The sequence below is a fragment of the Bos grunniens genome, chromosome 6 (assembly GCF_055505025.1).
Source record: "Bos grunniens cultivar Pamir isolate PY7600 chromosome 6, Bosgru_T2T1.0, whole genome shotgun sequence".
Taxonomy (NCBI): Eukaryota; Metazoa; Chordata; class Mammalia; order Artiodactyla; family Bovidae; genus Bos; species Bos grunniens.
Genome location: NC_141170.1, coordinates 17,972,479 through 17,999,409, shown reverse-complemented (window position 1 = coordinate 17,999,409; position 26,931 = coordinate 17,972,479). Strand labels below are relative to the sequence as shown.

The following is a 26,931-nucleotide window of genomic DNA, read 5'->3' as shown; positions in this document are numbered from 1 at the left end:
AAGGGAAAGGCAAAGGAGAAAAGGAAAGATATACCCAACTGAATGCAGAGTTCCAAAGAATATCAAGGAGAGATAAGAAAGCCTTCCTCAGGGATCAATGCAAAGAAATAGAGGAAAACAATATAATGGGAAAGACTAGAGATCTCTTGAAGAAAATCAGAGATACCAAGGGAACATTTCATGCAAAGATGGGCACAATAAAGGACAGAAATGGAACGGACCTAACAGAAGCAGAAGATATTAAGAAGAGGTGGCAAGAATACACAGTAGATCTATACAAAAGAGATCTTCATGACCCAAATAACCACGATGGTGTAAAGCAGCTAAACTCCAATTAAAATAATAATAATAAAGCCACCAACCTAGGACCCACCCCCCCACCGAAAAAAAAAGAAAGTTCTGTGAGAAGATGACACTGACCTGGAAAGATGATACTGAATAATGAAAAAAGGTCATAATTCAAAAAGCCAAGCAAAGAGGGTCCCAGGCAGTGAGAAGAACTGTGCTGAGACTTCAGCATGGGTAAGAGAATGGGCACTGACAGATCAAAAGGGGGTGAACCTGGGGTGTTTCAAATGGGAGAGGAAATGGTGCAAGAGGAGGCCGGAGAAGCTCAGGGACATCTGCCATTTTTGATAATACTCAAAGTGTCAGGTAGTAAAGAGATTTTTTTGGTGACTGACTTTAACAATCAAATCTTAAAATACTGGGTTCATATTCACCACCTTCCACAAATAGTGGGAAACAGACAATGCTTCAATCATGCACCTATGTACCACAGACAGGGAAGCTCCCAGCTGGAATTCTCTTTATGCCCTCGAGGTCTCTGGTCAAAATTTTCCTGATCTTAGTTCCCTCATCTATCAAAGCAGAGAGCTGAGAGAGAGAACTGGTCGGCAGTGCATCCACCTCAGAGGGACGGTCCCATAGAACAGACGTTCATACCCAGATGAAAACAACAGTACTGAGGAACAAAACTTCTGGCAAATTTAATAAAAATAACAATTATCATAAAACGAGCCTTTACAGTGTGCATACCACTATTCAAATACTTGACAGATAATGTCATTCAAATCTCATTAAATCCTGCACATTATTCCCCTTTTACAGGTAAGGAAATGAAGGGTTAGAGACGGCAGACATCAGGAGGTGGTAACAAGAGAATTCAAAACCAGATCTGTCTGATTCCAAGCTGGGCTCTTAGTCACTCAGAACTGTGCTGCCTTAATTTAACTTCACAGGAATCCTAGCACTACAACTTTGCACAGTGTTCATCTTAAGAGGGAATTACCATGGTTTGACTTGTTTTTAGAAGTGTCATTTTTTACATCCGTCTAAATAAACTTCAGAAAATTTCCTAGCTGCTTCTCAACTAAATATTTTTGGTATACTTGGGGAGAACAAATGAATGGTGTTTTCTAATGCAATGCAGAAAGCAGAGGCTCAGCATGTATTTGTTACTGAATGAAGCTATTCAATAAAGTTTTATTGTGCATGGGGGTGCCTAGTCGTTTTCATCCCTTCAGGACCTCATGAATAGCCCATCAGGCTCCTCTGTTCATGGAATTCTCCAGGCAAGAATACAGGAGTGGGCAGCCAATTCCCTTCTCCAGGAGATCACCCAGAAATAGAACCTGGGTCTCCAGCAATGCAGGCAGAAAAGGTTAGTTGTGAGGGATAAAAAACAGACACTGGATTCAACTTAGATGTTTCTTGAATGTAATTCAGAAGCAAATTCAAAAGCAAGGGGAGTTTCTAAAAGAAGATCCAGGGGAAAGATTATAATATACACAATGAAGTCTGATAACATATACCAAAGTAATTAACAATGGTAGTTCATTTTTAGATGACTAAAAGGCTATTCATTTTTTAATAAGTTTAAACGAAATATTTTCTCTGTAAGTTTTGTTCTTGGGACTAAAGGTTAATTATCTTTGAGAATGCTGATTAAATATTACCCAGCTATTCTCAGGCTTCACCATAATCCTTCAGTTTGAGAGAATCTGTGAGAGGGAGGAGGCCAGCAGTGTCTTTGCGGGACTGTGATGATGACTATAGGAGGCAGCTGAAGAACCCAGCATGAGTCTGGCCCAGGAAAAGGACTCAACACATGCCACTTCTCAACTGTGTATCTCTTAAAGGCCAAAATCACACACTGAAATAACACTAGGGAACACACTCTGGAAACGATTCTACAGATAAATGTCCATGCCTAACTATAATATGGTTTATTTGCCATTTAGCATGAATCCAGCAAAGTCTCAAAAATCAACAACACAGTTCATTTCTGGCCATCATGGCAGGAAGTCTGGAGCCTTACTGAGCTATTCATTCATCCAAGCTGTTTCTTACTAGTGGAGAGTGTTCATGTACAAATGGCCAAACATTTAATAAATATGGTTATCACTTTCCAAATTTAATGGATATAATATCTAAGGACAATTTTAGTTTGTAAATGACAAGCTATGAACTCAATAGAACATAGAAATACAACTTATATATATATTTTAAATTGGTCACAATGGTACAAAAATAACTTTCTATCTATTTATATTTGGTAAAAAAAAAAAAGACTCTGAAAAAGACTATGCACATACACAAACATATACCTGAACTTGCTATACACCTGAAATTAACAGCACTGAAAATCATCTATACTTCAATAAAAAAGTAATTTATAAAAATGCTAAGCGGCATCTGGCAATGGAGGGTTACCATGAAAAGAAGAAAAAAAAAGAGCTGACTGAACCTTTATGATATTTAAATCACTCGCTGTATTAGAGCTTTAAGGCAGTGCATATACATATGCTTTTGACCTAAATTTTTTTAATATTTATTTTTAATTTATTTGACCACACCAGGTCTTAGTTGTGGCACGTGAGATCCAGTTCCTTGACCAGAAACCGAACCTGGGTGCCCTACATTGGGAGTTCAGAGTCTTAGCCATTGGACCACCAGGGAAATCCCATACATATATATCTGCTTTGAATTAACCAACTAAAAGCTTCTGGCTTGAAAGAATAGAGACTTGTGGCAGCACAGAACCAAGAGAACTAAGACGAACAGTCTAAGCAAAAAAGAACAACCACTAAAGAATCTCAATTTTCTTTAAAAAGTCAAGTTATTTAGATTATTCTAGTCTAAGACTCATTTAATTGACTGTGGAAGCTTAACTGATGAAATACATGGGACACACATCCTGGATATGACTTACAAATTTATGTTAACAGCTGAGAATAACAATTGTGCTAACTACTCATAACATTATCATCACCTTGTCAATGTTCTTAAGTCTGAGAGAAGGAAATGACCTCAGACTCCTTGGTAGCCAATAGTAGGTACATTGTGACACTGATACAAAACAAAAACAAAAGCAATCAAAATAAAGCCAACTTCCCAGAACTGGCTGTAATAAAAATTAATGACTGCTACCTCAACAGGGTTTAAAACAATAGTTTTTCTGTAATCAGTTCTCTCATTTTCAAAATGGCTACTTAAATTTAAACCTTTCCCCACCTCTCCTTGTGTTCCTGCCTATCATCATCATCTCTTTCCATCACTCAGCCTTTTATCTTGGAGAGCAAAAAAATGATCACGCTCTGTTCCTGTTTCATCCCATCAATTTCAAGGGTGACATGTGAGTTAGATCTCTTACTATGCTCTCTCTACTCCTGCCCCTCTGTTTTATCAACCCAGCAAAAGCTCAGCCCCAACAGAGCAAACACAGCTATCTGTCTTCTGTACTTCCACACACATGCCGCTTTGTAAGTGAACGAGAAAAATCACACGCCTGCATGGGTAAGATCCAGTGCAAACGTACTATCTCCAACCTGCACTGGGCCCTAAATACTCTGTCTTCTGTTGTCCCTTTTCAACTATCTTTCTCAATTCCTCTTCATTAATATTCCAAACTATCACAATTTTCTAAAGTTCCCTGTTTGACCTACTGACTCCAGAGTTTTCACAGACATCTTCTATTGAAAACTATAGGAAACAGAGGTCATCGCACAAAATCTTATTCAACTTTCCACCACCTTCACTACAAATCTGTGTTCACACCCAACAAAACTACAGGCTTTCCTACAGCACATGGTGTCTCTTTTGTTCAAAGCTCACTTGTACGTGCTCAGTCGCTAAGTCATGTCTGACTCTTTGTAGCCTGCAGCCCACCAGGCTCCTCTGTCCATGGGATTTCCCAGGGAAGAATACTGGAATGGGTTGTCATTTCCTCCTCCAAGGGATCTTCCCAACCCAGGGATCAAATCCGCATCTCCTGCATTGCAGGAGGATTCTTTATCACTGTCAAGGCTCACTCACCCACCTGTAATTTGACTCTTCACTAAACTTCACTCTTAAAAAAGTTGATTTCCCCCTATGCTTGTTTCTTCCCTTCTCTTTATGATCATGCCTGGATCTCTCTCCTTTTAACAACATAGCAAAACACTAGAAATATACAAACACAAACTCCCTATTGCCAGAGTCACCTCCATCGATTTCTTCCATCCTCTTTTCTTTCACATTTCCACAAGTTGAATCCATATTGTCTCTTCTCATCTCCCATTCACTGCTCAACATATTGCTTTCTGATGCTGTCCTTCTAGTAACTTTCCAACTGGCAAACCTCAAGGACATGTTTAGGTCTCCATCTTGCTGGTCTCTCTATTGCACAGAGATGAATGCTTTTTCTTGCAACTATTACCTCTTTAGTTCCATAATCACCCTCTCTTGATTCTGTTTGTACTGCTACTGACCAGTTCCTGTGCTGTAACCTTTATGGGTTCCCCTTCTTTCATTAAACAATCATATTCTCCATGGTTCATCCTCAGCCTATTGCTCCTGGCATAGGGGGAGGCATGCATAGTGTTTAGTCCCCTTCTAGGGTTCCAACAACCACATCTCTGAAGTGGTCCCCAAAGTAAGTATCTAGCCACATCCCCTCACCTGAGCTTCTAACTGCCTACTGAATACCTCCACCTGGGAAGCTCACAGACTGTGGACTCAATGCCCCAAACTGAGTCTATCACTTACACCTTTGTTTCTCAGCTACTAGGAAAAACATCCACCCAGTTTCTCAAATTAGAAACGTAAGAGATAGCCTCACTTTGGCCCTTTCTTCTTCCTTATTCTATTGCTGAGAATACCTCATTGGCTCTGCACACCTCCAAGAAAAAGTATTAGCTCTTTCAGTTCAGTTCAGTTGCTCAGTCATGTCCGACTCTTTGCGACCCCATGAATTGCAGCACGCCAGGCCTCCCTGTCCATCACCAACTCCCAGAGTTCACTCAAACTCACGTCCATTGAGTCAGTGATGCCATCCAGCCATCTCAGCCTCTGTCGTCCCCTTCTCCTCCTGCCCCCAATCCCTCCCAACATCAGGGTCTTTTCCAATGAGTCAACTCTTCGCATGAGGTAGCTTTTCATATGGCATAAAACCTGTCATGATGTAGCTCCTATCAATCTTAATAGTCATTTTTCACCCCTCCTCCTTGACATAAAATCAACTTCTTAGACCACTTACAGATGCTCGTACACATCAGCATGTTTGTGGAATTTACTTTGATTCAAGCTTGAATTTCTTACTCTAACTACCTTCTTGGTTAATTTAGCCCAGTTAGTTCCAATCTGGCTAATGCTTACCTTATAAGGATTCAAGAATCACATCACATTCTCAAAAGACATTTCCCTGCCCTGACTCCCCCATAGACTTTCAGGTAACTCTCCTTTCAGGGGAGCCATAAGACATTCCTGTGTCTCTAATACTATATTTCTTTGTTATTCCATTATCTGTTTATGTGTTTCTCTCTTCTCCAACAGAATTGCATGTCATGTTTATCTTCCTCATGATAATTCTGATTCACAAAGCTGGACTTTACTTTATCTCAGAACTCCAATGCAGAGTGCAGTATATACCACAACTTCTATTTGTTTGACACATATTCACAGAATGATGCAATAATGCACAGTAACAAAATACACGAAGAGACAAGCAAACAAATAAACACAGAATATGCAGAGTCTGTCCCTCTTCTCTGCTGTCAAATTAGCCTTTAGTTTGGTATGAATAACACATAAACTGAATGTATTTCAGCATATATTCAATATGAAATCATTTCAGCATAAATAGTTTATAATCTTTCCTTCATCTTGTAATGTCTTTATTTTTAATGCCATAACAACAATAACAGACACAAGAGTTCCCTAGGACAAACATTTGTTAAGTGTGTTAAGTATCTTCTCTTCGTTAATCCTCACACCAACTCCACAAGGTAGATATTCTTATTTACAGCCGAGAAACTGAAGGTGACAGCCCCTCCCAAGTCCGGGAGACACCCGCAAGTCTAAACCCCAGAGAGGAACAACCAAGAACACTGACGGCTACAAACTGGAGACTAAGTGAAAGTCCATCTAAGGAACTTGAAACATCAGTCTTGTTCTTCAATTTGGCTTTAAAGAAACACCAGCAGGTATATACACTGGAAAGAAATCACATCAGTCAAACCTAAAAGAAATCAACCTTAAATATTCATGGGAAGGACTGATGCTAAAGCTGAAGCTACAATACTTCGGCCACTTGATGAGAAGAGCCCATCCTTTGGAAAAGACGCTGATGCTGGGAAATAGTGAAGGCAAAAGGAGAAGTGGGTGGCAAAGGATGAGATAGTTAGATAGCACCACTGACTCAATGCACATGAATTTGAGCAAACTCCAGGAGAGAGTAGAGGACGGAGGAAACTAAAGTGCTGCAGTCCATGAAGTCACAAAAGAGTCACACATAACTTAGCGACTGAATAACAGCAAATACATGCTTCAGCCAGGAGACTGAAAAATACGCTTTCCTGGAATATCAACATATCCTAGGCTAAAGGGTCTCCACATTTTATCCAGCCAGATCATCTTACCACTGGAAAAGTCTCACCATTGCACATATACTTTTCAATCAGTGTTTGAATACCTCATTCTTAAATATCAATGTATAGACAATTATCATCAGACATCTGAAGATTACTCCAATATGAAAGAAAGTAATATAAACACAGAAAAACAGTAATTTGGAGCAAATAACAATGAAAGACGCATGAGAAAATTTGAAAAAGCTTTAATATTTTCCAAGGGATAAGGAGATATTGCACAATTAAAAAAAAAAATAAGAGTTCAAGGAAATTAAAATATGATAGCACAAGGTTAATCCCGAAAAGTTAATACTTGATTGATGGAGTTGCAGAAAAGGGGAACATATAAAACAAAGGGAAGAATATTAACAAAGAAATATTTCAAAATATTTTCCCAGAAATAAAAAGTACAAGCTTGCAAATTCACGTGAAGCCTCCATAAAATTTCAAAATAATGAGAAAAATAATCTAGAAAATTTCACACAGAAAGACTAACAGACACAGAGAACAAACAATAAAGAGATCAGTGAGACTGTGAGGACAGACAGTGAGTCATGGACACAGGAAAAGAGAAAGACAAGGGAGGCGAGAAAAGCGGGGCAGGGGAGGCCAAGGAGGAACAGAGAGAAACAGGAGAGAGAGGTGGGGAGAGAGATAGAGAGACAGGGAGAGACAGGCAGAGATGGGGAGAAAGAGACAGAGAGGGAAGTACAGAAAGACATGAGGAGGACAAAGACAGATCAAAGGAGAGTAAAAGAGAGATGGGGAAGAAAAAGAGACACGAAGAAAGGCAGAAATTGAGACAGTTACTTTACAAAGTCTGAGGGAAACAAGAATGGAAAATAGTGGTGGTTTGTTATAAGGTTCATCTATGAATAATATTTACACCAGGGCCAACAGAGGATAAACACTGAATCCTCCTTAAATGAATGGTATACGCGTATGGGAAGGAAAAGGAGCAGGTAGCATGGGTGAGTGAAAGCAAGTGTGCATGGTTTGGAGGGATCAGAGGTAAAAAAAGCTAATTATTCTATTTCTCAACAAGAAGTCAATTAAAACTGAATAATCAAGAAATAGCTTTAACAGTATGCTATGCAAAAGCTGAAAGAGCTAAAGGCAGCAGCAACAGCTAGCAGTGGAGAGGACCCTATAAGCCTGTGGAAGTACTTGACTTTTTAAACTATGTTCATATATATTTTTGATAAAAACTTTTAAATTATTCTAAAAATCCCCACTAAGACTGCTACATGTGATCAACTAGACAAAATACATTAAAACATTAGTTCTATTTTGACTAACTATCCTATCACAAGATCTCGTCTAGAAAATCCAAACAACAAAGTAAACTGTGATGACTCTTCAAAGTATACAAAGCACTGTGGCAACTGCACCATTTGATGCCATAAAGCATCACTTCCAAAGATAACAGAAATAACATAAGTGGTCATTTACAACCTATCTCTCTTCCAAGGACCAACCATTAGAGGAACATTTTAGAAAATGTTCACAATCTTCCTTTGATCTATTAGAAATAAAAGGACTTCATTCTGACCAGATCTCACATCAAATCACCTTATAGCAAACTGAAAGGAAGGAATGACAACATCAAGCTTCTCAAAAATGAACTCATTCTATTATTTATTTCCCTACCTATGACTTATTGTCAATTCAAAGAATTGATGCTTTCAAATTGTGGTGCTGGAGGAGACTCTTGAGAGTCCCTTGGGCTGCAAGGAGATCAAACCTGTCAATCCTAAAGGAAATCAACCCTGAACATTCACTGGAAGGGCTGGTGCTGAATCTGAAGTTCCAATATTTTGGCCACCTGATGAAAAGAGCCAACTCATTGGAAAAGACCTTGATGCTGGGAAAGATTGAAGGCAAGAAGAGGAGAGGGAAGCAGAGGATGAGATGGTTAGATAGCATCACTGACTCAACAGACATGAGTTTGAGCAACCTCGAGAGATAGTGGGGGACAGGGGAGCTACAGTCCATGGCATGCTACAGTCCATGGGGTTGCAAAGAGGTGGACACGACTTAGCAACTCAACAACAACATGACTTATTGGAATCTCAAGATTCCTGCAGTACCACCCCATCCTAAAGCCAGGTGCTTGGCAGCCTGGACTCACCCTGTTAAACACTGGCAGCATCATGTACAGCTTCTCTTCTTGTTCCTTCTGGGTCATGTGCCGAGGAGGGTGGCACAGCTCTGTGAAGAGCCTGCGGAGGTGCATCAATCCTAGGGCGTTATCTTGCGGGCTGCATTCCTCCTGCCTCGGCCGCCCCATGATCCGCTTCACCATGTTCATCTTGGCTGGGTGGTGATAAACTCTTCTAATTCTGCAGGGAGATGTTCATACACAAACCGTCAAAATATCATCATCTTGACCAAGTCCAGCATGCATGGCAGAGCTTCTTAAAAAGTCAGGAAAACAAAAAAATTCTGTCTAAAATATTTTTCTACTTTTTAAACAGAAAAAATAGAGGCAGAGCTAATTTTGATAAATTTCTCTAAATGACAAATTACAAATTGTGTCACTCAAATGTTCTTTATGAACTTGGCCCCAGTTTGGATAAACTATAAAACATTAAATGTAAAAAATTAATTGTTGCTGGATGAGCAATAAACATTTCCAATTAAGGCAGCCATATTAAGTTCAACAAATAAAGGGATCATAAATTTTATAATTAATATATGGCCTAATAGTTGAGTATATGGAAAAAGATGAAAAGAACTTAAAATTCATCCACACTCTTCAAATTAACTGAAACGAACAAACAAATCCACAAAGCTTTCTATTTTTAATCATTTAACATTTTTGTAAATCAAGGATTACACTTGGGATACTCACTGAAGAGTTTACATGGTAGTTTGAAACATGCAAATTAAATGCAATGATACCTCTAAATATATTATAAATCATAAGTGAAAACGGAGATGTAACTTTAAACTATTTCTTTAGACTATACCTTGAAACCCTTTGCCAGGTCAGGTTAATTCCTTTAACAGATTATGACAATCAATTAAAAAAAGAAATAGAATGTAATATTGCAAATTGATTATACTTCAATAAAAATATTTTTAATGAAATAGAATATACTGGAATACATGTAAAAGAGCAATCATTATTTCATAAAATTTATTTTAGGTAAGGGTGCATTCATGTGTATTGAATCACAATATAAAATGTATCCCTGGCTAGAGCTGCAGTTAAGAAATAAATAAACCAACCACTGGGTTAGAACACACACCAAAATCAATAACACTAAGCTTTCAGAAAGCACCATCAGCCCTTTTCAACCACCATGAACTGTGCCAGCTATCAGCTAACCTCAGACACAAAAAACAGGATTATCTTACAAAAGGAACCAGGAGGGCTGGGAGGACATTATGGATATGCCAAACTTGGGTAAAAGGCAATTTGCTTTTTAATTTGTAGAAAAGCAGGAATAACTTGAAAATTTGCAATTTTGCCATATAAGCCAGTATGGCATTTCTTAAGAAAGGTGAAATCACTGCTTTATTTACTAAACATCTATTGATTTTTTTAAAGCCATAAGAAGAACTAGTATCTTAAACACGCTTGTCCTTGAGAATTTTGAGTGCAATTCCACATTTGGCTGTGGGCAAATGTTTATGCAGCCTAGCTGCACTACACCAGGAGGTCACCTGTGACTGACTCATCACAGGTAAGGAGCAGGAAGACACTCTACTCAAGGCTGGTCTGTGCCAAGACACCACTAAGCTGTCCAGTCATGGGGAAAGTCCACTTTTTTTTTCCTCAGACCATTGGCACAGGGCCGAGGAGGCCCTCTGAACTACAAAATGACAAGTCAAAGTCAGTCTGGTTCAAACTTGCTCGACATATTTCATTCTAGAATGAAAAACGTGTTAAGTTCTCCAAATGTAAATTATATTTCAACAAATACATTCCAATAGCCCACTATGTGCTGCTATTTCTAGTCCTGGAGAACCCCAGAACAAAAATAAAATCTGAAGTGAATTATAAATCTTGTGTAAGTTAGATCTGTTCTGTTTCCTTAACCTGTAGCTGCAGTTTATAATCTAAAGTGTGTGGATAGGATTCAGGGGATTCATGATCCTTTAACACTTCAAAAAACATTTTTAAGAGTCTCCAGCTTTCAAAGGCATCTATGTCATTAAAAAGTCAAGCATCATTCCTTATTTATAGAGCATTAAAGCACTTTCTGACCATTTCCTTTGGTCGTCATTCCAATTTAAGCAAGTGAACCAAGGAGGGGATTAATTCTGCTTGTGAGACCCCCCAAGACAAGACCAACTTGCTCAAAATGCACAATGAAAAAGAACTGAGTGAGAACCTAGGACTCTGACCTCCTGGTCCAGCCCTTTCTGCTTACTGGTATTCATGTGCCTATTTTAAATTACAGAATTTTGGCAACTCTGACTCTAGAATATTTATTTTGCATCAAGAGGCAATTAGGATGTAAAAGAAATCTTTTTGACTTTTCTGAAGATACATTAATCAAATATCCCTAAACAGACAAATAATCACACAAAGACAGAAACTAGCTAGATGTAATCAAGCTATTGTACCACTGTGATTTACTCTCTGTCAGAGTCAGGCAGCTAAAGGGATTTACTGGTATTTCTTGATTACTCAGATAATCTCAGTTTGGGGGAAAAAATCAGATGCCTCTTTTCTCCTAATTTACTAAGAAACACTTAAGCCTATGCTATTAGATTGCTGACTCATAGCTTTGTCTGTACTTCAATGTTTTGTAAGTGAAGGTATAACTCAGATACAGAACTATCTTGTTTAAAGTACTCTTCAGCAGTGAAAGAGCAGAAAAGAATGGGTACTGTTTGTCAAATCTGTACCCACATGTCCATGTAAGATAGTTAACTTCAGGTGAAAGATTCTTAATTCCCTTGAATCTTGGGTTTCTCTGACCTATGAAATCTTTCCTCATAGGCTTTCTGAAATGCATACATAAAATAGCATCATTTCTATGAGGTGTCAAGCACATTATGTTCAACAATTTTTAAATTTCTTCCTTCAGCTTGGTCATGAAACATTTAATTCCTTTTCATTTACATTTTAGTTATTTAAGCAAAACAACAAAAGGAAGGGAAACAATATAGGCCCTATGTTTTATTAGAGATGTACAAAACTATAAATAAAAAATAAAGGAAAAATTTATTTCTTAAATGCTCAAAAAGAGGTTCATAAAGCAATAAAGACAAGACAGGCAAAATGTAGTACTATTGACAACAAATCATAAGAATGATTATTTGGGGGTTAGTTATTAGGGATTTTCAAAATATTTACAAATATTATTGTACATAAGAACTAGTTTTCTAATGCAAACTCTATTTCATTTCACAAAAGAAAAGTGTGCTGCCAACAGAGGGTTATTTAAATAGCAATGAGATAATTACTGCATGAGCCCAGACAGTATTTTTTATTCTAATCTCTTGTGTTAATGCTTGAAAATCTTTTGGAATTGCTTGAAGAACTGTTTAAATCCTTTAAACAGTTTGTCATTTTTAAATTATGAAAGGGTAGAAAAAGTAAATAGCTTCAACTTGCAAAAATATATTTGACAAGTTACTAATGGCCTTTGAGTAGCTCAGCTAAAAACTGCAAAGTGTTTTTTCTGAGTAACTCCTTAATTTCACAAGAGAAGAAAAAAATAGCTCACAGGACTTAGGGAAAATCTTAAAGTTTCATTCAGTTCAGTTCAGTTGCTCAGTTGTGTCCGACTCTTTGTGACCCAATGAATTGCAGCACGCCAGGCCTCCCTGTCCATCACCAACTCCAGGAGTTCACCCAAACTCAAGAATTATAATTCCACAGGTTTTTTCTTAAACTTTCTGGAGAAAAAAAAATCGTGTTTTTGCACTGTGAAGGCAAAACTTCCTACACTTTTGAAAAAAGAAGACAAAATTCTGACAGGCTCCCAACAAACTGTATATATAACCTGGCATTCTAAACCTATACATTGAAAAAGAACCATTAATACTGTCCTGAATTAGAATTTTAAAATTCTACCTACTGAAAACTGTTTTTGCCCCTCAAGAATAGCCATATCAGAGTTTAGGCCCAAGTATAAGACATGACAAGATCAGCCATCTCATTTATATGGCAAAATACAATCACTTAAGATCAATACCCAACATGAGCTTCCCTGGTGGCTCAGTGGTAAAAAATCTGTCTGCAATGCAGAGACACAGGTTAGACCCTGAGTCAGGAAGAGCCCCTGCAAGCCACTCCAGTATTCTTGCCTGGGAAATCCCATGGATAAAGGAGCCTGGTGAGCAAAAGAGTAAACAACAATAGCTCTCTATTGCATTACATATTTTTATAATTGTTTGTAATGAAAAATCAGAAATAGCCTAGTCCTTTAGTAGATGAATAGGCGACTTCTGGTACATCTATATTATGGCATAGTTTAGTTCTCAATAGTTAGGAGGAAAAAAAGAACTTAAATTTTGAAAAAATCAGGGTTTCGACACCTAAATTTAAAAAGTCTAGAAGTCATCACTCCTGTACTTACAAAACAGCTGAAGAAACCGGAAACCAAGGATTTTTCCCTGGAACCCTCAGGGAACTGAGACTACAGAGCAAACTAATCCCTGAAATCTCGGGAGACAAGTCAATCCGCAAAGTCACAGATGGAATACACTTATCTAGAACAGAAATCCCTGGAGCCCTTAACTGTGAAGAACTGGTAGGGGCTAACAGTGGGCGATCGAGGGCCACAGTCTTCAGGCCCTCCCCACAACTTTCCTGGGCTGCAATTCTAGGACCCCTCCAGACTCTTTCACAGAGATGATCTGGGAAAGCTGCCCTCCAGGCTCTGGCAGAGGGAGGGGAAGAGCAATCACTTTGAAATGTTCCCAGAGCAACTCTACAAGAAAGCCCTACTTTCCAGGGTCAAAGACTATCTTAGCCTTGTCTCACTTGAGGGAAGGGCATATCTCCCTCTCCTCCTCCCCCAGTTCCACCACCCCTAGCCTTCCAGTCTTACCTAAGAGGGTTAAAGGAAGAAACAGCCTGAGAGAAATACTTGGGAAGGTCACAGCCCAGAGTTACAAACCCACTGAGATTTAATCATCAGGTTACAAAACTGTTCCCTCTTCCACACTTTACAACCACCAACTGTGCTCTAAAAAAAAAAAAAAATCAAAGGGAAGTGCAACAAATCAAAAGCACCATAACAATTAGGAAGAATGCTTTGATGAGCTCAACAGTAGACCAAATAAGGCCATGGAAAGAATTAGTAAGCCTGAATATAAACCAATTAGAAGATTCCAGAAGGAGAAGAAAGAGAAAAGCTTCCAGAAGGAGAAGAAAGGGAACAGAGGCATGCATATTCAAACTAATAATGTCTAAGAACTTTACAAAATTAATGACAGACACCAAACCACAGATACAGAACACTCAGAGAATATCAAGAAAGGTTAAATACCTCAAATACCACATTTAGGCAGATCAAATTCAGACCATACAAGGTCAAAGACAAGGAGACACTCTTGAAAGGGAGTGGGGTTAGGGGGTGAGGGGGAGTAGGAAAAACTTACCTAAAAGAACCAGGACAAATATTACGGTGGACCTCTCATCCAAAATGTGCAAGCAAGAAGATAATGGAGGGAAATATTTAATGTGTTGGAACAAAAACCAACCAGTCCAGAATTCTATATCCAATGAAATTGTTAGGGGAAGAATACTGATTGAAACCGCCCACCCTGGCCAGGCACTATAGTAACTATTTGCATGAGTTGTTTTACAACAGGAGGTCCTGCTAAGGAACACGGAACTAATAAGCCAACACCAACCAGAAGAATTCAGGAAAGGTCAAAAGGAGACACCACATGTCCGACCACCTCCCAGAATCCTTCTCTCTGGCATCCATCTTGGCTGAACAAGGCGTGCACTACCAGGAAGGACTCTGAGTCAGAATGATCTGCTAAGGACAACCCGGAAACTAATCCCATCACCATAAAACCTGAGACTGCGAGCCATGTGGCCGGGCAGTTCTCCTGGGTTCCCTTGCCCTACTGCTCTCCACCCACGTGCCCTTTCCTAATAAAATCTCTTGCTTTGTCAGCACATATGTCTCCTCGGACAATTCATTTCTAAGAGTTAGACAAGAGCTCAGTTTCAGGCCCTGGAAGGGGTCCCCCTTCCTGCAACAAAATTATCCCTCAAAAGTGAAGGAAGAATAAAAAATTTCTCAGACAATCAAAAAATGTCATATGTATTGTAACGTGATATGCCATGTCAGAAATATTAAAAGTTGTTCAGGGAAAAAAAAATTAATACAGATTGGAAAATTGTACAGGCATACTATGCTTTATTACACTTCACAAATTGAGTTACTTTTTGCAAAGTGAAGGTTTGTGGCAATCCTGTGTTATCAGACGATGGTTAGCATCTTTCAGGAAAAAGTATTTTTAAATTAAGGTGTGTACATTTTTTGGACATGTTATTGTACACTTCACAGACTACAGTATAGTGTAAATATAACTATTATATGCACTGCTGCTGCTAAATCGCTTCAGTTGTGTCCAACTCTGTGCAACCCCATAGACGGCAGCCCACCAGGCTCCCCCGTCCCTGGGATTCTCCAGGCAAGAACACTGGAGTAGGTTGCCATTTCCTTCTCCAATGCATGAAAGTGAAAAGTGAAAGTGAAGTCGCTCAGTCGTGTCCGACTCTTAGCGATCCCATGGACTGCAGCCTACCAGGCTCCTCCATCCATGGGATTTTCCAGGTAAGAGTACTGGAGTGGGGTGCCTTCTCTGGGGAACCAAAAAATTGGTGTGACTTACTTTATTGCAATATTTGCTTCATTGAGGTGGCCTGGAATATCTCCAGGGTATGTTTCTATTCACGTAATAAACAGAAAGGTATCAGAGAAGGAATAAATTATGGTAAAAAAATATTTTTTACCATCCTTAACTGATCTAAAATATTGTTTTAAAAGTAATAATAGTAATAATGCATGAGGTGATTATAGTTTATGAATTAGTAAGATGAGTAACAGCAATGTCATAAGAATTGGGAATACTCTTGTAAGATATCCACAGTATGGTTGTTTAGTTGCTAAGTCATGTCTGATTCTTGCAACCCCATGGGCTGTAGCCCGCCAGGTTCCTCTCTCCATGGAATTTCCCAGGCAAGAACACTGGAGTGGGTTGCCATCGCCTTCTCAGGGGATCTTCCCGACCCAGGGATTGAACCTGTGTCTCCTGCATTGCGGGAGGACTCCTGCACTGCAGGCAAATTCTTTACTGACTAAGCTATGAGGGAAGCTGGAGGGCAGATGAATATTAGTAAAAAACGTACACTCTAGGGCAACCACTGAAACTTGTTTTTAACGTTTAATTGATACACAAAGAGAGGAGTTAAAAAGAAACCATGTAAAATACTCAGTTAAAACCAGAGAAGGCAGAAGGAACCAAATAACAAATGCAACAAATATGAAAGCTATACACAGGACAGATATTAATCTTACTATATCAAAACTCACTCTAAAGGTGACTAGATTAAACACACCAATTAAAAGACAGAATGTTAGGCAAATTTAAAAACTTATGTCAACTTTACGGTGTTCACAAGAAAGCTGCTTCAAATATATTGAATAAATAACCAGATATATTGAAACTAAAGAGATGGAGAAAGGTACACCATGTTACTTCAGGTAAAAGAAAGCTGGGTTAACTATATTAATTTTAGACAATGCAGTCTTTACAAGAACAATTTCAGGGATAGTTACATATTGACAAAAGGGTCAATTCTCTAAGACTTTACAATCCTTAACATGTATAAGCCTAACATGGAAATCCCACAGGACGCAAACATGGACAGAACTGAAGGGAGAAAGAAACAAATTCACATTTGGAGCTGGAGACTTCAACGGGCCTCATACAACAACTGACAGATCAAGTGTGCAGGAAATCAACACAGACACAGCTTACTGAACAGTGCTATCAGTTGACTAGAACTAGAGTTGATATTTTCAAAGCACTCCATCCAACACCAGCAGAACGCACATTCTTCTCCAGCTCACATGGAATCTTCACCAAGGCATTTCACATACTGGGCTGAAAACACACCTTAGCAAATTCAGAAGAAAAGAAATCACACACAATATGCTCTCAGATCACAGTGGAATTAAACTGGAAATCAGTAACAAAAGACAGCCGGAAAAGCCCCAAATATCTAGAAAATAAACAACATGAATCTAGATAACACGAGTCAAGGAAGTGTCAGGAGAAATCTTAAAACATTTAAAAATGAATGAAAATATAACTTATCAAAATGCATAAAATGCAGTGGAAGACGTTCTTGGAGGGAAATTTGAAGCACTAAAAACATATAAGGGAATATGCTCGGTCACTCAGTGGTGTCCAATTCTTTTACGATCCCATGGATTGTACCCGCCAGGCTCCTATGTCCTTGGGATTCTCCAGGCAAGAATACTAGAGTGGGTTGCCATTTCCTACTCCAAAGGATCTTTCTGACTCAAGATTGAACCGTGTCTCTTGTGTCTCCTGCCTTAGGAGACACGTTCTCTACCACTAGCGGCACGTAGGAAGCCCATTTTAAGAGAATAAAGATGTAAAAGTAGCCTAAGCTTCTATCTTAGGAAACTAGAAAAATAAGCAATTTAAGCTTAAAGGAAGCAAAAGGAAAGAAATAAATTTCAGCAACAAATCAATGAAACTGAAAACATAAGAACAAAGAAAATAAAAAACAACAAGTCTGGTTCTCTGAAACGATGGATAGAATTAGTCTCCATCTACCCTACAGCTGGTATCCCTATCTGGAGTGCATTTTCCCTACAGCCCTCAGTTTTCCTCTGAAAAACAAAGCAGGTATCATACTACTTCTCTGATTTACAACCTCTGCTGATCCCCAATTGCCTAAAAATAAGCCAAAGTACCTTAATCTGATATCTAAATTCTTAAACTCTCTGGCCCCATTTATATTTCCAGACTCCTCTTTCACAAAGCCACCGGCTTCACTCTAAATTCTGCTTCTTCAGCCCTGTGTACGTGTGTGTCACCTTCTTTCGGCCAAGGACCGCCCCTCTTCCACCTTTCCTAGCAGATAAGCCTTAAGGTCACCTTCTCAGAGAGTGGGAGTGTGTGTGTGCTCGGTCATGTCTGACTCTGCCACCCCATGGACTGTAGCCTGCCAGGCTCCTCTGTTCATGGAATTTTCCAGGCAAGAATACTGGAGTGGGTTGCCATTTCCTGCTCCAGGGTATCTTCCCAACCCAGAATTGAAACCGAGTCTCCTTGTCTCCTGTGTCTCTTGCATTGGCAAGCAGATGCTTTTACCACTGAGATACCTGGGAAGCCTCCCTTCTTTCCCAAGCCTCCAAGCAGAATCTGTTGCTTTATCCTACCATGGTTCTTTAGTTATTATAGTCTGTCATTAAGAAAGACAGTATGGCATACTGGTTAAGTAGGCTTTGCAACTGATCGCCTAGATTCAAATCCTTTTTGCTGTTCAGTCACCAAGTTGTGTACGATTCTTTGCGGCCCCATGGACTGCAGTACACCGCACCCCCCTGTCTTTCACTATCTCTTGGAGTTTGCTCAAATTCATGTCCATTGAGTCAGTGATGCTATCTAAACATCTCATCCTCTGCCACCCCCTTCTCCTTTGCCTTCAGTATTTCCCAGCAACAGGGTCTTTTCTAATGAGCCGGCTCTTCACATCAGGTGGCCAAAGTATCAGAGCAGCTTCAGCATCAGTCCTTCTAATGAGTATTCAAGGTTGATTTCCTTTAGGATTAACTGGTTGGATCCCCTTGCTATCCAAGATTCAAATCCTAGTTGCACCTTGCACTAGTTGTCTAACTTCAGCAGGTCGTTCATCATCCTTGTGCATCAGATTCCTCACATGTGAGAAGAGAGTGACTAACAGAACCCACCCCAGAGCAGTGTTGTAGTGTAATTCACCAAACGAGGTGCTACCCAGAAAACACGTCAGGGTAAGGTCTGGCACAAGTGCTCGGCAAGCAACAGCTGTTAGTGCTATTCTGCTGTAACAGGTATAGACCAATTAGCGGTTATTTACTCCCTTTAACTTATAATGTCTTCAATGGTAGGAACCAAATATTATTTAACTTTGTATCCCCAGTTCGTAGATGACAGGTAAGTAAAAGTTAAAAAAGACTTATATACATATACACACTGACTGAGTATATGGTAGGACTATATTTTATGTGCAGACATACTGAATTCTAGACATGCTAGCTTTACTGTTCCTCACAAAAAATGACATACACGCTGAGTATATGGTAGTACTTTATTTTATGTGCAGATATTCTGAATTCCTGAAATGCTAGCTTTACTATCACAAAAAAACTACATAGTACACAGAAAATTTAAAAAAATTTTTTACAATTTATGTATCTAAGTTCTCATTGTACAGAAAGTCTTTAGAGTTCATAAACCTTGATGTTCTTGAAAATCTCCAGAAAAAAATTACACTGACAACCAACCATTTGTTCTTAATTGAAAAGTAACCAAGTTGCTTAAATAAAGATCACTGCTTTCTCCTTAATTAGCAGTATCTCTCAATAAATTATGAACTTCCTAAAAGCAGGCTATGCTCTCCAAATCCTTAACAACTACTTGAGGGTTTAGAATAGAGTTAGAAATGAACAAATGAATGGAGCAGCAGTTCCCACAGCTTTAAGGGAAAGTTCAACTTTCCAGGCTCTTCATTACCTGGCCCCTAGACCCAACCCCCCTCCTTATTCCACCCAGACTTTGTCTCCTGCAGGTCTCCCTGCTGTGCCTTCACAGACCCTGCACCTTCTCCTAGGGTAGGGGTGGGGTGGGGAGCCCTCCCCGTCTAGTACTTCTACGTGAAATCATCCTTCAGATCTCAGCTGTCCCTTGTCTAGAAAGCATTCCCTAATCTCCCAGTTTAATAAGAGAGATACATACAATACTGTGCGTATCTTTACCATAGCACTTCTCACCTTGGTATGTAACTGTTATTTTGCCTTTCCCCAACACCAGACAACTACTATAAGACTATGGAAGGCAAAGATCATATCTCTATGCAACTTCTTTCCTCAAGGTCTAACAGGGTGCCTGGCAAAACAAGCAATACATGATCAACAAATGAGTAAAAAGTGATGACTAAAGTTTAGATGAGGAATGAATTAGAGGCAGCTCAAACCAAAAATAACAATAACCAAAATAATTTAAAATAGGCCAAAGAGGAGAATTTTCTCTAAATTCCTTATCTATTTATTCTAAAACAAGAAGGCTTACAAGACCACTTTGTTCTTTATGGTTTGTTTAAAATCCATTTATTTTATTACTTGAGGGGACTTCCCTGGCAGTCCAGTGGTTAAGATTATGAGCTTCTACTGCAGGGGGTGTCGGTTCGATCCCTGGTTAAGACCCAACATGCCACTAAGCATGGCCAACAAAAACAAGAAAGAAAAAGAAAAATAATAAACCATTACCATCTGACCATTTTTGTTGGGAACATTTAAAAAAAAATATTCAGAAGAAACTACTATAAATTTAGAAAGTAAGAACTATGAATGTGAATGCAGAGACAGAAGAAGAAAAAAAAATTCACTACTAATAGGTTCAGTTGGTAAGCAGAGGATAACAAAACAGAAGGCAATAAGTGAACCCTCCACAGGGAATTGGGGCATCAACAACAAGCCAAGGATGAGGAATATCCAAAAGCAGCAGCAGCTCCCCAATACCAACAACAAATCACCACCGAATGAGCTGGAAGACACGCTATGCTCTAAAGGCAATGAAAGGAAAATGACAAGTGCAAAAGCTGATGCAGAATTATATTAGTAAAACATCACAAATTTTAAAAAGTAATAAAATGCAGATATCAACAAAAATAATAATGGTCATGAGGGTTTAAACTGCCAATTCTTATACTTTCATTTTTATGAAAACAACAACATTTATATATTCAGATAAATTTTGCCCTACCAATTAGTTATCTTAGAAGGCTATGTCCACATAATTATGCTGACATGGTTCAAAATACTTCAAAAAATTCCTCTTTACAGAGTGCTTCCAAGGCATTTTATAAGCTACATCTAAAACTCAGTGTCATCAAATACATGCTTTACCAAAAATGGAATTACCCCATTGCCCAGCTTGCTCATTTGCCTTAATTTCCAAACTTCCTCCATATAACTTCTGTAGATTACTAAATATCAGATCTCTTCAAAAAGACTGAGAATTTACCACTAATAATCAAAAGAATGCACCAAAGACTCTGCAGCTGATTATGGGGATAAAAATTCTGAACAGTTTCAGAACAATGCTATTGGTGAAATTTATTTTAAGTGTCTGCCTACTATGTGCAAGTTGCTGTGTGAATATCAATTCCAGTTTTTAACACCTCCATGGTGTGGCTATATTTTTTCTAAAATTCCAAACAGATCAGTACGCAACCTTCCACAAAAGTGACACAACTGCCTACAAGGAGACAGAGTCAAAACCCTTTGCAAGGTATAAAAGACTCCTCAGAGTCTGTTATCCATCCAGTTCCAAAGCTCTGTTTTCTGCAGTATGCCTCTTCTCAGCCTTGGCTCACATCACATTACCTAACTGCTATTCCATGAATAGGCCATGCAATTTCAAACCCTTGATGGTTTTCCCACCTGGTCTTTGCTCCTCCTGAAATGGCCTACTCAGATGTTTTCTATTGCCCGGCACTGTATCATGAATAGTTCAGGACCGTGTTTAATTCCAAAACAATCTAAACCTAACTCTACAGAAGCAACTTGATCATTGATTCAGAGAAATATTTTTCAAGGCACTCCCCACCCCACCTCAGTCTTTCTCTGCTCCAGCCATCCAGCTCTGCTTTCAGTAGTTTATATTTACCATGTCCTGCCACCAACACAATTAAAAACATTAATCTGAAGAAAATGTTGGAAAATATCAGGGTAAGGAAGATGTCTTCAAAAAAAAATGCACACATGTTCACACATGTTATACACAAACACACACATTCTTTTCAAAATTAAACACTTCTGTACATGAAAGATTAACAGAAAACACAAGCTACAAATTGGGAACAAAATATTTGCACCTATAAATAACAAAAAAGCAATAGATCCAACATATGTAAAGAAGGGCTACAAATCAATGATAGATCATCCAAAAGAAAAATGGACAAAAGACAAACAGGTATTTCACACAAAAGGAAAATGAATGACTACAAACATGTCAAAGACTGCGTAATCTCATCAGTAAATGAAGGAAATGGAAATTATAATTTTCTGTCTGCTCTTTGCTCCTTTTAAGAATGTCTGCTCATTTACCCTGTATATACTTCTGCCCTATCCCAATTCCACAAATACTCATCCTTGTCCCCTAGAAAAACATGCACTCAATATCCACAAAGGGCTTCCCACACGGCACAGGGGTAAAGAATCTGCCTGCCAATGCAGGAGATGTGGGTCGGGAAAATCCCTGGGTCAGGAAGATCCCCTTAAGTAGGAAATGGCAACCCACTCCAGTGTTCTTGCCTGGAAAATTCCATGGACAGAGGAGCCTAGTGGGCTACAGTCTATGTGGTCACAAAGAGTCAGACACGGCTGAGTGACTGAGCACACAATAGCTACCATCGAGACTTTCCACAAGGGTTATGCTAACAATCGATAGCCAATAACCTAGTCTGAGCCCATCTAAGGCTATTTTTCAACCTACTCCCTATAGTAAAAACATCTTAGGATTTATGGGGGGTATTTCCAGTGAACAGGAACTCCTCCACCATTTCTTGAAAGTGAATCAACCTAGTGTAAGGTCACTGACCTATGTTATTTATATTCAACTTTCTAGTATTTGCTGTGGTACCTGAAACATAATAAATGTGTTATGACTAGCTGGAGAATAGCTGGATTGATGGAGCAAAGCAGGAAATCTTGCTGACATCTTATTTGTTAACTTTTCCAGAAACTCTGCTACCATTATTATTTAAAATACTCTTTATTCACTTAATGGAGGTATATGATGACAATTAAGAAACCTATGAAATTTTTAAAGAAACATACATCAAATAAATCTTAGATGATAAAAATCTTAAGGACTAAAAATATTACTGCTACCAGATATAACCCTTTGCTCATCAGAGTATTACTGTTTCCTTATAATTTTGGCATTAGATCCTTCTGCAAGTGAAATACAAAAATGTCCCATGGTTAAGGGGTACATGTGCATTCTCACTACAGAGTTTAGGGATGAGGGTTGAAGATTTAAGAAACTGAAAAGAAAGAAAGGAAGAAAAGAATAAGAAAGCTACATTTCTCTATTCTTCCACCATAGTAAAACCTAAGAATGATTACCACAAATAGCCATGTCCTAATTACATCATTTCACTGTTGATCACATGTAGCCTATTTTAAAAAATGCCTTTGGGGAAGAATGAGAGGAGAAATGCTATTCTTATCAGTTTTATATTTAATAGAATTTATAAATCCATCTGAAACGTTAACAATCATATATAAAATATACTGTTATTCTTAGGAAGTAACTTACAAAAGTGAATAATTGCATAGTGCAACCCTGTTTACCACATTTTTCTTAGTCTTATCCTCTTCTTAGAAGGAATGCCATGTAATAAAATACAAAAAACGGACTCCCTGATGCTAGGGAGAAAGTTATTTCTTAGGTTTATATTTGCTTATTTAACTTATATGCAGAGTACATCATGAGAAATGCTGGGCTGGAAGAAGCACAAGCTGGAATCAAGATTGCCGGGAGAAATATCAATAACCTCAGATATGAAGATGACACCACCCTTATGGCAGAAAGTGAAGAGGAACTCAAAAGCCTCTTGATGAAAGTGAAAGAGGAGTGAAAAAGCTGGCTTAAAACTCAGCATTCAGAAAACTAAGATCATGGCATCTGGTCCCATCACTTCATGGGAAATAGATGGGGAAACAGTGGAAACAGTGTCAGACTTTATTTTTCTGGGCTCCAAAATCACTGCAGATGGTGATTGCAGCCATGAAATTAAAAGACGCTTACTCCTTGGAAGGAAAGTTATGACCATATATGACCTTTGCCAACAAAGGTCCATCTAGTCAAGGCTATGGTTTTTCCAGTGGTCATGTATGGATGAGAGTTGGACTGTGAAGAAAGCTGAGCGCTGAAGAATTGATGCTTTTGAACTGTGGTGTTGGAGAAGACTCTTGAGAGTCCCTTGGACTGCAGGGAGATCCAACCAGTCCATTCTAAAGGAGATCAGTCCTGGGTGTTCTTTGGAAGGACTGATGCTAAGCTGAAACTCCAATACTTTGGCCACCTGATGCAGAGCTGACTCATTGGAAAAGACTCTGATGCTGGGAGGGATTGGGGGCAGGCGGAGAAGGGGACGACAGAGGATGAAATGGCTGGATGGCATCACCGACTAAATGGACATGAGTTTGAGTGAACTCCGGGAGTTGGTGACAAACGGGGAGGCCTGATGCAATTCATGGAGTGGCAAAGAGTCGGACAAGACTGAGCGACTGAACTGAACTGATATGTATTTTAAACATTCTATAATAAAGTCTAGCTCTCAATATTTTGGGGGAACAATCTAAAAAAAAAAACACTGATGTTTCTTTTCGGACTGAAGGATCAAACACACCTGGCTATTCTCATTCTGCTCCTTTTATATTTGACAATTAACATCTCAACTAAAGATGGGGGACAGCGGTAAAAAGCATACAACTAAAATCTCCTAGTTCAGATATCTACTAAAAGATTTAGCATTGGAGGTTAAAATTAAATATATAAATACTAGCTACCTTATCTCACATGTCTAGGCTTTTGAATCCAATTGCTAAAACAGAAAATATCAGCTATAAGAAATAAAACTGTCTAAAAATGAAGTGTATAAAGTTTCATTTTTCTAACCACCTTCCCCCTACAAAGTATATGTGCATGTGTGCTTTTAATTGCTCAGTCGTGTCTGACTGCTGTGACCCCATGGGCTACAGCCCGTCAGGCTCTTCTGTCCATGGGATCCCAGGCAAGAATACTGCACTGGGGTGCCATTTCCTCCTCCAGGGGATCTTCCCAACCTAAGGATCTAACTGAGTCTCCTGCATCTCCTATATTGCAGGCAGATGCCTTACTGCTTGCTTGAGCCACTGGGGAAGAAAGTACATATAACATTCTAAAAATTACAATTTGTACTAAGCAAAATATACTAGGTAGGGAACAGAAGCAAGCAAAGACTTGAGATTCAAGAAAATATAGATTATTTTTCAGATTTACTTTTCTTTTTGAAATTACATCAGGAAAGTTATCCTATGGTCAAAACTGAGTCATTCCAAGATATTTTAATTAATTTTTGTTTATGCATAATCTATGTTTCTAGTAGAATATATATTAATTCATTAAAAAATACTGAGAGCTACACCAGGCTTGAGTACTTGAAATATCTGGAATGGTTCTTCAAAGTAATTATCCCTAAAGTGAAACTTGCTATTATTTATCCAGGTCTTTTAAAACTTCACTTATCTTTAATTTTTGAATGATTAATTTTTTAAAACTATTTAATATACTCTCAAACTTCAGACAGGGTAACAAGTCATTTAATTTCATGTCTAGATTGCTACTAAAAAGCAAAATTTAACACTTTAAATAAAATGAAGGAAAAAGAGACCATGAAACAATTTAATTATACTTTTAAATGGATTTTTAATTTGAATACAATATTTAAAGAAATTGATCAAGAATTTCCAACATATTTGTTTCAAGGATCATAATGGCTACTAAACATAACATAAATATATTTAAGGAAGATAAGAGGTAACAATGAAACTTGCTGAAACTTCATGAAGCTTGAAAATTAAATCATATAATTTTAAATTTCAAAGACATGTGTGTGTGTGTGTGTGTACTCAGTCACTTTAGTAGTGTCCAACTCTTTGTGACTCCGTGGACTGTAGCCGGCCAGGCTCCTCTGTCCTCGGGATTATTCTGGTAATACTGGAATGGCTGTCATATCTTCTCCAGGGGATCTTACAAACCCAGGGATCAAACCCACATCTCCTGCAGCTCCTGCACTGGCAGGTGGATTCTTTACCAGTGAGCCACCTGAGAAGCCTTCAAAGACAGTCCTTCACCAAACCTTGGTGATAAAACTAGTTCTTACTGACCTAAGAGCAAAACTAAGTTAAAGACGAGAGAGAGAGACCCATAAATGTATTGGGAACCTAATGCATGATAAAGGTCCCAGGAAAGGGTGATTGTTAAGTAGATAGTATTCGGAAAGTGACAAACTCAGAATAAAATAAACAAAAGTCATACCTATAGCCATACACAAAATGTGGGTAAAATTACAAAGAGAAGAAAATATATGAGGATACCTTTATGAATTACGTACACATTTCTTAAGCATAAATTCAAAGCTGTATGCCATAAGCAAAAATAAAATGAATGTGGTTACATAAAAATTAAATGATTCGGCTCAGTAAAGAGCACTGTGAATCAAGCAAAAGAGAGGTAATACAACGAGAGAAGATATTTCAAATGTCTAAAATGGAAAGGATTAAAATTTAGAATTTACAAGGAATTCCAAAATCAATAAGAAAAATATAGCTATCCAAATTAGAAAAAAATATGAGCAAACATACTGGAAGGCCAAACATATCAAGAGATATTTTAATTTGCTCAGTAAAAGAAATGCAGACTAAAATATGGAAATGCTACTTTATGTCTATTAGATTAGCAACAGGCAGAAAGCTGGAAAATGCCCCTGTCCGTGGAGATGTGGAAAGGCGCACATATACAACTGATGGGGAAACAGAGAGGTGGAGGACCTCACGGGCGTAAGCTGTTCAGTACTGCATTCGGCTACTCAGCATACACACCAAAGAGGGTGAGAACTTGTAAATGGGTGTTTACTGAACTGTATGCGTGATGACTGGGGACTCCCATCACTAACAAACTTAGTAAGCAGAGCAGGGTTGGGGACTTCCCTGGTGGTCCAGTGGTTAAGACTCTGTGCTCCCAACGCACAGGGTGAATCCCTGGT

General features: G+C 38.6%; 1 protein-coding gene across 11 annotated transcripts in view; it reads right to left on the bottom strand.

Annotated features, from left to right (window-relative positions):
* The window catches only part of WDFY3 (WD repeat and FYVE domain containing 3), a 283,117-nt gene that overhangs the window by 185,119 nt on the left and 71,067 nt on the right, over window positions 1–26,931 (bottom strand). For all 11 annotated transcript variants that reach the window (XM_086407523.1, XM_086407528.1, XM_086407526.1 and 8 more), the window contains one exon: window positions 9,022–9,232. In XM_086407523.1, coding sequence (XP_086263649.1) covers window positions 9,022–9,201 — 180 coding nt within the window. In that variant the 5' untranslated portion in view covers window positions 9,202–9,232. The remainder of the gene's footprint in view (window positions 1–9,021; window positions 9,233–26,931) is intronic.